The sequence below is a fragment of the Populus nigra genome, chromosome 4, assembly GCF_951802175.1.
Source record: "Populus nigra chromosome 4, ddPopNigr1.1, whole genome shotgun sequence".
Lineage (NCBI taxonomy): Eukaryota > Viridiplantae > Streptophyta > Magnoliopsida > Malpighiales > Salicaceae > Populus > Populus nigra.
Window position 1 is genome coordinate 11,308,891 of NC_084855.1, and position 15,048 is coordinate 11,323,938.

The 15,048-nt window shown below is 31.7% G+C and overlaps 1 protein-coding gene across 1 annotated transcript; it reads left to right on the forward strand.

Moving 5' to 3' along the window:
- The first annotated feature begins 1,507 nt into the window (after nucleotides 1–1,507).
- LOC133690761 (cytochrome P450 76T24-like) lies at nucleotides 1,508–3,699 on the forward strand. The gene is made up of 2 exons (XM_062111029.1): nucleotides 1,508–2,428; nucleotides 2,529–3,699. Exons 1-2 carry the CDS (start codon nucleotides 1,538–1,540, stop codon nucleotides 3,123–3,125), a joined length of 1,488 nt encoding a protein of 495 aa, XP_061967013.1. The 5' UTR covers nucleotides 1,508–1,537; the 3' UTR covers nucleotides 3,126–3,699.
- The last annotated feature ends 11,349 nt before the right edge of the window (nucleotides 3,700–15,048 follow it).

Genomic DNA, 15,048 nt, shown 5'->3' on the forward strand with positions numbered 1-15,048 from the left:
ATGCTGAGCATCTCAATCTGACTGAGAGTCTTCCATAAAAACAGTGAGCCCTAGGACCCAATAAAGGTATACGTCAATTTTTCAACATGTCATAAGTGACAGAATATAGCTGGGATGGTCAGACATCATATGAAACCAAGTCAGAATCAGAGCCTAAGTTGGAACAAAAAATTACAACAGTAGCAGAATCAATTTTTTTAGTGCAAATTCTGAGGGATTTATACAACCTTGAAGACCAGATAAAGAAGGAACGAACTTAGCATTATAAAGACTTCTTATCAGCCTAAGAAACCTAATGATTTTGGCAGCAAATGAGGGGATAAAAGGAGTAGAAAACAGCTCAAATAGGGTTCAAAACACATTTCTTTCGTCACCGGTTTTGTCTATTTTCCAGCAAACATGAGCTACACTCCTGTACTCGGTTTAAAAGAGGTATACATCGTCTTCGGCATGTGGGGTCCAAAAAGGAGTAACAACAATATCAATAAAAGAGAAGTTTAGTTTTTTTTTTTTGTATTGAATAATGGTAAATGTTTTCTTAGAAACATGAAGAACAGTTATACTGATGCAGAAACATGAAGAGCATGTATATTGATATGCATGCCTCTGCCTGCAATGGAGGCAGATTCCCTTGCTAATTGTTTGCCTAAGGAAGGGTCTGGTAATTATTTTTTGTCCAGAGAAGTTCATTATCTCATGTTATGTTCGCCTGGTTTAATTTCAAGCTTAAAATTTGTTTTGGTTCACGTGCTCAATCCTATTTATTTATGATGTAAGAAAATTAATTCAATTAAAAAAATAAAAATAAGAATCAAATTTAATTTAAAAGAAAAAAATAGAATAAAATTTTGCAAAAACTATAATGAGAGTATACTTTTAATCAAAAATAAAAATTTATTATGATTGTGAAAGCTAGTTTTATTTTAAAAAAATTGAATCTATTATTTTTACGCATCTATATGAAAAAGATTTAAGAACAATAAATCTAAGAAAATTATATAAAAAAATGCAATAAAAATAAAAAATAAATAAATATTTTATCCTTATTGAATATCAACAAGTATATTATTTTAAAAATATTTCATATTAGGCTAATACATAATTATTTACAAAGCAATTGAAAATATCATTTAGAAAAAACCCTAATCTTCTTTTAAACAATGAAAAAAATTGGATAACCACTTTAATGTTATATTAATAAACTGATTTAAAAAGATTTTTTTTATTAAAAGTAGAAAAATAAAAAATACATGGATATCTATAACAAGTCAGACTCATACGCTATTATTTGTCTAATATTATTTTTGACTTTTCAACCAGCTCAGAATGATTGAAAAGTCGGTATTGTACTTTAAAAATTTAATTTTCAATTTGAATTCACCTCAAGAACATCCTAAATTTTTTAATCAGTCCATTTCAAACAACCCCCCCCCCCCAAAAAAAAAAAAAGAAAAAAGAAAAAAAAAACCTATATATGCATGCCTCTAGCACATTTTTAGAGAGGAGACAAAGAGAGGCCATAAGAAAATATCAGCCAATGGAGTACCTTTTTTACCTGCTACTAATTTCTTTTTGTTGGGCATGTCTACGCGTGCTCAACGCATCCGTTCTCCTTCGCCGGAAGTCCGGTTGCACCGTCCTCCCACCTGGCCCTCGCCAATTGCCGATAATTGGAAACATATTAGCCCTCGGTGACAAGCCCCACCGAACACTTGCTAACCTCTCACAAACTTATGGACCTTTAATGACCCTCAAGCTTGGTAGGATAACCACAATAGTCATCTCCTCTCCGAATATTGCCAAAGAAGCATTACAGAAACATGACCAAGCCTTGTCTAGCAGAACAGTCCCAGATGCTCTTCGTGTACACCACAGAAACTCAATCTTATGGTTGCCTGCGTCGACTCATTGGAAATTTCTCAAAAAACTCACTGCCACACAAATGTTCACTTCGCAAAGGCTTGATGCCAGCCAAGCCCTCCGTGGAAAGAAGGTTCAAGAATTGCTAGAATATGTTCATGAAAATTGCAACGGACACGCTGTCGACATTGGTAGATCTGTTTTCACAACTTCCCTTAATTTAATTTCAAACACCTTCTTCTCTCTTGATATAGCCAATTACAATTCTGATTTGTCTCAAGAGTTCAGCGAACTTGTGGTGGGTGTCACGGAACAAATTGGCAAGCCAAATATCGCCGACTATTTCCCAATACTTCGATTAGTAGATCCACAAGGTGTAAGACGAAAGACGAATAGTTATTTGAAAAGATTAACTCAAATTTTTTATAGTATCATCAACGAGAGGACACGACCACGTTCTTCTTCGGTTGCATCCAATGCAAGCCATGATGTACTTGATGCCCTGCTGATTCTAGCCAAAGAAAACAATACTGACTTGAGCTCCACTGACATACAGGTTTTGCTTATTGTAAGTATTGAGAGTAGATTATCTAATTGATAATTATGACTAAGTTTTTCTGCACACTAACCTTCAGTTCAGAAATTAATTGTCTTACGTGTTTCATCAGGATTTTTTCATTGCGGGCACTGACACTACCTCAAGCACAGTGGAGTGGGCAATGACAGAGTTATTACTGAACCCTGATAAAATGGTCAAAGCCAAAAAGGAGCTCCAACAAGTCGAAGGACCAGTTCAAGAATCGGACATCTCCAAGTGTCCTTACCTTCATGCAATAGTCAAAGAGACATTTCGGCTGCACCCACCAGCACCACTCCTGCTGCCCCGTAAAGCCGTATCCGAAGTAGAGATGCAAGGCTTCACAGTGCCCAAAAATGCACAAATACTAATCAATATTTGGGCAATAGGAAGAGATCCAGCCATATGGCCAGATCCTAATTCGTTCAAGCCTGAAAGTTTCCTAGAATGCCAAGCTGACGTGAAAGGAAGAGATTTTGAGCTAATTCCATTTGGAGCAGGAAGAAGGATTTGCCCTGGATTGCCTCTGGCCCACAAGATGGTGCATTTGACGTTGGCATCTCTCATCCACTCTTTTGACTGGAAGATTGCTGATGACTTGACACCAGAGGATATAGACACGAGTGAAACGTTTGGGCTTACATTACATAAGAGTGAGCCTCTCCGGGCTATACCCATGAAAACGTGAACTTATTTCTCTACAATGTTACCATGGCCTCTGGGACGAGGTATGAGATATTATTACTCTATGTGATCCATTTTATTTTTTTTTATTCACGTGGGGTGTCCGGGCCAGCTTGCGCGTACCACGACTATTCCCCACGGCCCACTGGACATCCTGCAAGTCCAAGGGCAGGTTAGGCACCGCGGGGGTGACAGGCGTGCACATAGAGGGTCGAACCCGGGACGGGGGCGGAACAAGTCACACGATTGACCACAGCAGCTAGACCCTCAAGTGCAAAGAATAAAGAAAAAAGAATAAAGAGAAATCTTATTGATAGATACAAAGAGATAAAGAGAAATCTTATTATTGATGGTGTAGTATATCATGTGAAACAAGCTTGTATGAAAAAACATCATTTGTAGGTTTGGTTGCCTTTTTATGCTTGTAGCAAAACATGGGATCGAGACAATTTGACAATATAAAATTTAAAGCTTTCTATCAACGATTGTGTTAGTGTATGTGTATAGTATCCCATCAAATAGTTACATGTAATATTTATTTTGTTTATATATATATATATAGAAAAGTTCACGTTTTATCTTCGGATTTGATATAGAAAATAGTGCTAACACAGCCAAAGGGAAGAATAGCATGCAACATCCAACTTTTGAATTTCTTCTACTATAAACTAAGTGATTAATTATTTTCCCTGTTTCTAAGAACTTGAAATTTAAACATCACACAGTCTGGGTAGAACATGGTCTGGACATCATCAGTTTCGAAATACAGTTTTCTTTTGGCTTGGCGGGATTCATCCGCAGATATTGTTGGCTGTAATGAAGAGCTTGCTGACATTATGGATCCAGGTGTGATCCTTACGTAGTAATAATGTTTTAAAAATAAATAATTTATTATTAACAATAACAAAAATTTTATTACTTTAAAATACTTTAATTAAAAAATAAGTATCATACTTTGTTTAATTTAAATATATATTTTTTTTATTAGGAAATTTAAATATTGATATTTTTATTATTAGAAAAATTAAACATAGTAAATTTGGAGCTATTTCCATTTGAAGCTGGCTTTGATCTTTCCAAGATGACTCCAAACCGGATAATATGGACGCGAGTGAAACGATCGGGATTAATTACATTACACAAATCTCGGCCTCTCCAGGCTATCCCTATCGAAGTGTGAACTTACTCTGCATTCGGCAAGGCTACCATGGCCATTTGGAGAGCTGCAAACCTGCAAAAGGATGTATATTTAACCATAATAATCGTTAGAAAATGTTGGATTGTCGATGAATATTACGTGGCTTGGATTGTCGATGAAGACCAGCAGGAAGCAACAAGGTAGAAGGTCTCAGCATTTGAGGCCAACTTCCTCTCTTCCATTAAACTTGTGGACACAAATCAGCAACAGGAACATGATATTGTCAGAGTTCTAATCAGATTGATAGAGTTCCTTTACTGTTTCAAGAAAAATAGAAAACAGGAAGTGGGCCAAGAGGATACCTGCTTTGCTTAGGCCTTAGGACTTGCCTTGTGTTAACAGTCGGCAAAGGACACCATTCACGTTTTTTTTTAGTTTAACGTGAGTGTTTGGGTCAGCTTGCACGCACCTCAACTAATCTCACGGGCCCTGAAGTTAACGATCATGTAAACCTTCAGTGGCCATCATATGAGCAACCACAGGGCTCGAACCTGAAACCACAGAGGGAGCAAATCTTTTGATCCCAAACTCTTACATTAACTGTTGTTGTCGTTGATATCCTGCCAACAACAATCATCTTTATTTTGAGATTTAATTCATTATTTATAATGAATAATAAAAAAGTGGAAGTTGCTTTTAAACTTAGGCTTGATTCATTAATAATTATAGCCCATTATTTTATCTACAATGATTAGAATTAATTTTGATTATTATCGAAATTAGTTTTTCAATTTTTTATCTTCAAAAATTCACTATAAAAATAGAGGTGAAGAAAAAGTCTTGAACAAGTTCACCCCGACAGCCTTTTCTGGAAAACAAATTGATCCGTTTGTTTGAGTGCGTGTGTGTGTATAACACAAAAAAAGAAAATATCTCTAATATGAAAGTTTTTTTAAGTATCATAATTTTTTAATTAAAAAACAAAATTATATTCTTTATGATTAATCAAATAACATAAAAAAAAAAACAAAACAAAACCCATGCTAAGCTGAATATAAGATTTCAAGTTAATTTCTAATTACTCAAGAAAATGAAGTGACTATGCTATAAATGTGTTTTCAAGTATCATGATTCTTTTAGTTGAGAAATAAAAAAATATTGTTTATGCTTGATAAAATAAATTAAAAATAAATAAAAAGGTAATAAAATAATTTCTTTAGTAAAAACAAAAGATAAATGTAAATATAAATATTTTATTTTATATGTTTTGATTTATTTTATGTTAGAGGCTAATTTGCATTGTTAATGAAAAAATAGATTTTGTTTTTATAATTATACTATTTAAATATAACTCATTCATATAAAGTATGAGAGGAAAAAAATAAACAATAAAATTTAATAATCTCTTTAAATTATTATGAAATTAAAAAAAGCATTTTAAAAGATCAGTAACCACTAAAAAATAAGAAAAACAATTTAAAAAATAAAAGAGAGGGTATTAATTAATATTTAAATAGAAAAAAAAAGTAAGAGAAGCAGGCCCACACACATGACTGACAAGTAAAGAGCCCAAACACATTTACGCTTGGAAGGCCAAGCTTGCCGATGCAGGCGGTATTATAATAAAAATAGCAGCAAGCACCAAAAAAGAGAATTGGCCGAAATAGGGTTAAAACACACACAAAAAACCATAAAATCTTATTTTTATTTCCAAAATATTAATCTACTAAGTTCTTCCTCCATTATAAAAGGTTTGCAAGTCTTTATATAAGCATGAAACTTGAATAAAAAGGTAGAAAGAATCACACTTAAACATTTAACAGATTTACCGGCGGAATTTTTCCGTCGGCGTAAGACACATATTCCATTGGTAATTAATTTACTAACAAAATCACCGACATAAATTCTCTGTCAGTGAATCTTTCATTGGTAATTTTTTCTCCGTTGGTAATAAAAAAATATTATTACTGATGATTTACTGACGGAACAGACGCGTTGGTAATAATATTTTTTTATTAACAACGGATTTACTGACGAAATTGCCGATGGAATTTCCATCGGTAATTATTTAAAAACATTTTAAAAAAATTTATTTTATAAAATTATAAAATAATTAAATTAACATAAATCAACACTCTATAATATATACTCAAAATGCTTGGAAAAAAGAATAAGAAAATCAACTCAAAAAAATTTGCAACAAATAAATAAAATGAAAAAATAAATTCAACTTAAAAAATTCATATGAAAAAAAGAAGTTGCAATTGCTAAAAATTTAAAAATCCTATAAATAAATCAACTAAAAATTGATCTCATATGAAAAAAAATCTCACAACAACATTTATACAATTATTAAGAACAAAAAAATTAAAAATAAAATAAAAAACAAATATAGTGAAAAAAACCATGAAAAAAGAAGAAAAAAGAAAATCTTACCTTAATGTAGTTGCAAGTGATGCTAAGGAGAGAATTTTTTTTTCCGTAAAGTGTATTAATTAAAAAAATAACTAAGAGGATAAAAGAAGAAAGAAGAAGAAGACATACCTGAGCATGGAGGAAAAGAGAAGGAGATGAGGAGAGAAAAGAAGAGAAAGAAATAGATATTGATGTTTTTACATATAGTGAAGAAGAAGAAGAAGAAGAATAAGCAATGAGTCTGTCTCTTGTGAAGTAAGGGGATTCAAGCTTTTTATTGGGGCGCGTTAGCGACGGATTTACCGATGGATAATTGAATATTAATATTTTTTAATTATTCCATCGGTAAATTCATCTGTAATATTTAATTTAAATTTTCAATTTCGTAAAAAGTTTCAGAAATCGCCAACAATTACCGATGATTTTTCAATCCGTCGGTGATTCCGTCTATAATATTTAAATGAAAATTTTAAATTAATTGAATTTTTTCAGAAAACCACGAAATAACACCGACGACTTTTCAATCCGTCGGTGATTTTGTCCGTAAAGAACAACAATTAACAGTGCAATTGGAAAGTGAACAGTTTTGGAGCTCTCTGAAAAATATCGACGGAAAATTCCGTCGATGATTCCCTTTGTAATTGACATGATGAATAGTGTTTACAGTTTACCAATGAATTTACCGACGGATTTTACAGACGGAATAAATTTCGTCGGTAATTCCGTTGGTAAAAATGACACGTTATCATTTTTTTTGCTTTGTTTTAATTTTGTTTCCCACGGTAATTCCCTCGGTATATACCGAGGGAATATTTCCGTCGGTAAAATCCCTCAAATATTTACTGATGAAAATATTCCCTAGATATTTCCGTTTGTATTTATCGATTTTCTGGTAGTGTCATAATCCTAATCATCTTTTCCCAACCCCTCATCTTCTTCATCTTTTCTCAATCATTGATTCTCAACTTGCATTATCCCTTACATTCATGTCCTCTTCAATTGTTCTTATTAAGCAAAAGCTCAATCCTTCAATCTAATCACAATAAATTTTATTCACATTTGTTCTGGAACCTCTTTGTATTAAAGAAAATTGTTCCATCTCATTCAATAAATTTATGAACTCTATTGTTTATACAGTTCCATCAAATTCAGAGATTTTAATATAAATTCAGAAATCTCTAGTTCTTTTCTTTCAAGATCAAAAGTTGTTTCCTATGCTCTTGCATTTGGAATGGGTTTATGATACTACATAAGGATCCATGGTCACTTTCTTTCTGTCCTTGTTTTTGTAGGTCCTTTTGTTTTAATTAACGAGTTAATTCTAAAATATGTCTCTGCATGTCCTCTATCATGAGCTTCTAAACTTCTCCCGAGAAGAACCTCTTAATCCCTTCCCATCAGACCATCTTTGACTCTTCATTGTCTTCCCACTATGGTTGTTTAACGGCATATATTAAGCAAAAATGACCTAGGATTGCAACACATAGCAAAAAATAACTTAGAATTATTGGGCTATATATCAATCAATACAGGCCTAAGCATGACAAGGATAACAAAAAGCATATAAAATAGAAAATTGGTTGAAATAGGGTTAAAACACAAATAACCCTAACATCTTTTTTTTTATTTCTAAAATATTAATTTGATGATTTATGCCTCTTTAGAAGGCTTACATGTCTTTATATAGGCCAAAAACTGACCTTAACAAGGTAAAGAAAATCAAAATCCTAAAATAAAAAATAAAAATAGCTAATAATCATAAAATTTAGAAAAAAAAATAACAAAACTGAATAAAACAAAATCCTTAGAACCTAATTTGAGGACAACCATGTAGTGGATGAACCAATAAAAATTTAAGCTTGATTTAACGGTAGGATCAAAAGTTTTGGTCTCTTTTAGTCACTATACCAATATAGCATGATCAAATCTTCTCTTGAGCCGCTGATCCTTAAAAACATTTGTTATGCTATACACATAGTTTGTTTATCATAAATACCCACCTAGTTATGACAGATCTCCATAAGACTACTTGCAACCCTTAGTTTTTGCTGGTCTAGCTATATCTTCGATCCCATGTTTGGAACTTGTTTTTTTGGAGTTTTCCACTTTACTTCTTTTTTTTCTAAACAATTGATTGATAATTTACTGGATTGTTTTTCAATCACCTTTAGTCATCATAAAAACATGGTTCAAGTTTGAATCATCCAAACCATTTTCCTCCTCATTTTCACTTGAAAACACTATAAGACTTTAATAAATCCATTAAAACCCTTGAAACTCTCCAATCAGTTCAAAAAAGTAAAAATCAATCGAATAAAAAAAATTAATAGACTTTTTTTTGGAATGATTATAGAAAAACATCACTTTCATTAAACTCTTCTCTATAATATGAACTTATTAATACAAATATCGGCCCAAAATATTTTGAACCAAGCACTTTCTCTCTCTTAGATTTTTTTTTATAATGTTTTCTCTTCTCTCTCCATATCCATGAACCAAAACATGAAAAAAAATAAAGTTTGGCATCGAAACGTGAATCACAAAAATAACAGGGATAAGAAGATAAGAAAAAAAAACTTGAGGGATTAAATTGAAAATTTTCATGCAAAGATCTAAATGGGGTATGTTTTATTGTTCTTTGTTAAATATTATCTTTTTTTTAATTCCTATCTTAGACCTGGAATAAAATGTGATTTTACAAAACCGACAACCAACAAATCTTCGACTACCAGAAAACAAAAGAAATGTAAAATTGTAAGTTTTAAAAGCTTGACTGTTCAAATGACTAAGAGAGTTGAAATATCATTTGATCAAGTAATTAAAAATCATGATCGAACTAAGAGAAAATGATTGATGAATAAATTTTAAACATGCATGGATAATTAAATGAGACAGTTTTATTCAAAACAAAAAATCATATGATATTAATAGAAGAGAAGTTTAGTTTTTTTTTTTTTTTGTATTGAATAATGGTAAATGTTTTCTTAGAAACGTGAAGACTAGTTATACTGATGCAGAAACGTGAAGAGCATGCATATTGATATGCATGCCTCTGCCTGCAATGGAGGCGGATTCCCTTGCTAATTGTTTCCTCAAGGAATGGTAGACGTTTCATTTCATCCAAGGATCCGGTCTATATTAGTGATGGCGCATATTCAATATTGATTGATGATTTCACAGCTTGGTCTGGTAATTATTTTTTGTCCTTGAATAATTATCAAATTCAGAGAAGTTCATTATCTCATGTTCTGTTCACCTGGTTTAATTTCAAGCTTAAAATTTGTTTTGGTTCACGTGCTACATCCTATTTATTTATGATGTTAAAAAATTAATTCAATTAAAAAAATTAAAAAATAAAAATCAAATTTAATTTTAAAAAAATAGAACGATTTTTTGCAAAAACTATAATGAGAGTATACTTCTAATCAAAAGCTTAATTTTTTTTATTCATGCATTTCTTTTTTTATGAAAAAGTGTTTTTTAAATGAAAATTTGTTATGATTGTGAAAGCTAGTTTTATTTTAAAAAATTTGAATCTATTATTTTTACACATCTATATGAAAAAGATTTAAGAACAATAAATCTAAGAAAATTATATAAAAAAATACAATAAAAAAATAGATATTTTGCCCTTATTAAATATCAACGATTAAATTATTTTAAAAATATTTCATATTAGGTTAATATATAATTATTTATAAAGCAATTGACAATATCATAATAGAAAAAACCCTAATCTTCTTTAAAACAATGACAAAATTGGGTAACCACTTAAATGTTAAACTAATTGTCACACGTGTCGTGGCGATTGAATCCATTCTCAATGTCGGTATCCTGGATAAATCAAGAAAAATATGGTAAGTAAAGATTTCTTATTTTTTATCCGTGAAAAGCAGGAAGTGGGCGAAGAGGATACCTGCTTTGCTCAGGCCTTAGGACTTGCCTTGTGTTAACGGTCGGCAAAGGACACCATCATTCATGTTCTGAACTGTCGTTGTCGTTGTCGTTGTCGTTGTCGTTGATAACCTGCCGACGAGAATTTTATTTTACCTTCATTCACCGGGAAAAATAGCTAATGCGCGACAATCATCTCTCTTCCACCCAAAACATCTCACCTGAAGTTTCAAGAACGGTCAAAAACTCAAATTTTGCCTCTTTCATTCATAAAAATCACTCTATCATGTTTCAACCCTCTTCTTTAACTGTTAAATTGGATAATCAATAAACTAAGCATTTGAAAAGTCTTCTTTCTCTGACACTGCCTCTTTTCAGAATCTTGACATGAGACACAATTTTGCAATTAAATATACAGAAATATTTCACAATCATGAACTACCTCTTTGTGTCTCCCACACCCACATGCCCCGCGTCAAGGAATCTCACAACTCCCCTTCCATTCCACCAAACTCCTCACTCAGCCCTTAAACTTTGTCGACGCAGTGCACACCGCGTCCTTTATTAATACTTTCCAACCCTACACAAACCAAACCGCAGTGAACAGCCATGAGACGAGCCACCATTCTGCATCTCGCCATCATTGCCGTCCTGATCACCGCCGCCACGTCCCAGGCTCCTCCCATTAGATACTTGCTTTGCTTTGGCCTTAGGACTTGCCATGTGTTAGCGGTCGGCAAAGGACACCATTCACGTTCTTAACTGTTGTTGTCGTTGATAACCTGCCAATTATCTTATTTTTAGATTTAATTCATGATTTATATGGCTAAATAAAGATTAATTATAATAAGAATTGATTATGATTATTATTATAATTAATTATTTAACTTTTTAACTTTTAAAATTCATAGTTTCGAACATTTTTTTTTTATCAAATTTTGACATACTCTTTCTAAACTCATTTTTAGTATTTTCCTTATCTTGTTATATTTTGGTTATCCTTTTAAATCTAGAACTCAGATTCACTTTGCTGAGAGATAATTGAGTTCTTTTACTTTGGTTTAAAGATCTTGTTTACAAGTGCATATAAATTAAGATGATTTTATTGGAATCTTGAGAGACATGTTGCAAATATTTTTTTTTTTTAATTAACGTGGTTGTCCAGGCCAGCTTGTGCGGATCTTAACTAATCTCACGGGCCCTGAAGTTAAAGACCATGTAAGCCTTCAGTGGCCATCATAGTAACAACCACATGGCTCGAACTTAAAATCACAGGGGGAGCAAACCCCTTGATCCCAAGCTTTTATCACTGGGCCACCTACTAGATGGCTATGTTGCAAATATCTTTTTTTTTAGTTTAACGTGGGTGTTCGAGCCAGCTTGTGCGCACCTCGACTAATCTCACGGGCCCTGGAGTTAATGACCATGTAAGCCTCCAGTGGCCATCATATGAGCAACCACAAGACTCGAACCTGAGACCATAGAGGGAGCAAACCTCTTGGCCCCAAGCTCTTACCACTGGACCACCACCTAAATGGTTGGCTATGTTGCAAATATCTTAGTTGTATAAGTGATGGACAATAAAACTTTAAGAACAAATGATTCATCATTAACAATAATAAAAATTTCATTACTTTAAAGTGTTTTAAAAAATAAGTATTATCTAACCATGAGAGGTGTAGCTCAACTGGTCAGAACCTGAGTTTGTTTCCTGGAGGTCACCAGTTCGAGTCCCACAAATATCAGGGTCACTGGAGGTTTACATGGTCATTAACTTCAGGGCCTGTGAGATTAGTCGAGCTACGCGCAAGTTGCCCCGAACACCCACATCAATCAAAAATTAATAATAATAAGTATCATCTTTTATTTAATTTAAACATAGTAAATTTTGAGCTAATTTTATTTCGAGCTGGCTTCGTATGTTCAAGATGACTCGAAACCGGAGAATATGGACGGAGAATATTTGAGGCCATACTTCCACTCTTCCATTAAACTTGTGGACACAAATCAGCAACAGGAACATGATATTGTCAGATTTCTAATCAGATTGATAGAGTTCCTTTAGTGTTTCACGAAAATTAGCAAGTCATTAATCATGCAACACCTAAAATGTGTTTATATTTTTGACGTGAACCTTTAGGACTTCATAGTTAGGTCTGATTTAATGAATCTTACAGCTATAGATCAGAACTTTGATTTTTTCAGAGAGTGTTTGGCGCAAGAGAGTGTTTCGCGATATGTTCTGTATTTTTTTAAAAACAAATATATTTTTTAATTGAAAATATATTAAATGATATATTTTAAAAAAATATCTTTTATATTAACATATAAAAATTATAAAACAATATCTAAAAACATTAATTTAATATTTTTTTAAATAAAAAAAAATTAAAAAACCGACTGACTGAACTTAACAATTTGTTTTGGGATAAACTATCCAATTTAAACCAACAAACAGAAGTGGGATAAGAGCCGAAGAGGATACCTGCTGAGGCCTTGGGATTTGCCTTTGTGTTAACCAAACTGGTCACGGACGGCAAAGGACATCAGTCATGTTTTTTAACTTTTACTGTCACCAAGAAAAAGAGCTAAGGAGTGACAATCATCTCTCATCCATCTAAAAGCATTTCATCTAAATTTTCATGAAACTGGATGCCTGTTGGAAAATTTGCTAAAACGAGGTTAATTAACGGACATATCCAAGTTAAAAATGGGATTCTTATTTATTTATTTATTGGTTAAATCTTTATTGATATTTAGAGTATGTTTGTTTTTTTTTATTCAAAAGTGCTTTTGAAAAAAAATTATTTTTTTAAAAAACATTTCCTTCAAATTAATTTTTTTATTGTTTTTGGAATTATTTTGTTGTGATGGTATCAAAAATAATTTTAAAAAAATAAAAAATATATTATTTTGATGCATTTTCGAGTGAAAAACACTTTAAAAAGTAACCGATATTACACTACCAAACACCCCCTTAATCTACAACATGAACTCTTTAAAATAAAATATTAATATGATTTAAACTAATTATGAGTGATAGAAATTGATCTTAAAGAACTTTTTGTTAGTGTGTTTTGGTGAAATTTAAAACCCTCTAAAAACAATTTATCACACATAAAAAAGAAACAAAACTCTCTATTTTTATGCTTTGGATATCATCCCAAATCTAGAGCTAAAGTTCATTTTGTTGAGATATAATTGAGTTATTTTACTTTGATTCAAAGACATTGTTTAGAAGTGCATCTAAATTAGAGTGGTGTTGTTAGAATATTAGGAGACATTTTGTAAATATCTTAGTTCTATAAGATGAGTAGCAATTAATCATAAAGATAAAAAATTCATCTTAAACAACAACAAAAACTGTATTATTTTAAAATACTTCAACATATAAGTATTTTTTATATTTAATTTAAAAATAAATATTTTTATTATTAGAATGCATGTTAGGACTTTAATTTGATATCAATTATAAATTTAAATATATACTTAGTATGCATATTAGAATTTTTTTATTATATTTATGTTGAAAGCATATTTGTTATAAATTTTTATTTTATATAATTATGATTTTATGCTTGTATGAATTTTAGATTTTTTTAAAATGTTTGGAGTTTCCTTTTAATATATTTAAAAATTTTAAAAACGATTAGAAAAGGAGAGACTTGACTCCGTTGAAAAAATTAATAAGAGAATTTACAGACCAGAGTTTTGAAACTCAGCAGATCTCGAGTTCGAGTCAGGGCGTGCACCTCTTGTAAGAGTCTGGGACAGTCGGGGTTTTACTTGCTCACCTGGACTCACAAAGTACGCTTTTCAAAAAGTGAGGTTTCCTCGAATCATAAAAAAAAAGTTTTGAAACTCAGCCCTGTGAACAATCCAACTCAAAACCTATATCACGAGTTTTTTCAAGGTCACCAACTTACCGGGTTTCAAAACTATGATATATATTTTCAGCGGTGGAGGGAAGCGGGTGAGTGAGGTGAAAAAAACGTTTTCCTTTCTATCCAACCGCGTGGGTTGTGCTTGTCAATTATTTGGGGTAATGTGCACGTTCACCCCCGACAGCCTTGTCTGGAAACCAAAATTGATTCGTTTGGGTGGTCCAGTACTCCAGTGGTACACGGTTTATATATATATATATATATATATATAAACCAATGCTAAGTTATATATAAGATTTTAAGTTAATTTCTAACTTAATTTCTAACTTACAAGAATGAGGTGACTACACAATGAATTTATTTTCACGTATCATAATTCTTTTTAGTTGAGAAATAAAAAAAAATATTGTTTATACTTGATAAAATAAAATAAATATAAATAAAATGATAAATAAATAAATAAAGGTCATGATAAAGCTAATTAAATAACAAAGCAAAAGGCAAGTTTCTTTAGTAAAAACAAAAGATAGATGTAAATATGAATGTTTTATTTTACATGTTTTGATTTATTTTATGTTAGAGGCTAATTCTTGTTG

Excerpts from the sequence above, each read along its gene's own strand:
- LOC133690761 (XM_062111029.1), top strand. The coding sequence starts at position 1,538 with ATGGAGTACCTTTTTTACCTGCTACTAATTTCTTTTTGTTGGGCATGT. Across the intron at positions 2,429-2,528 it reads ACATACAGGTTTTGCTTATT|GATTTTTTCATTGCGGGCAC; the intron begins GTAAGTATTGAG and ends GTGTTTCATCAG.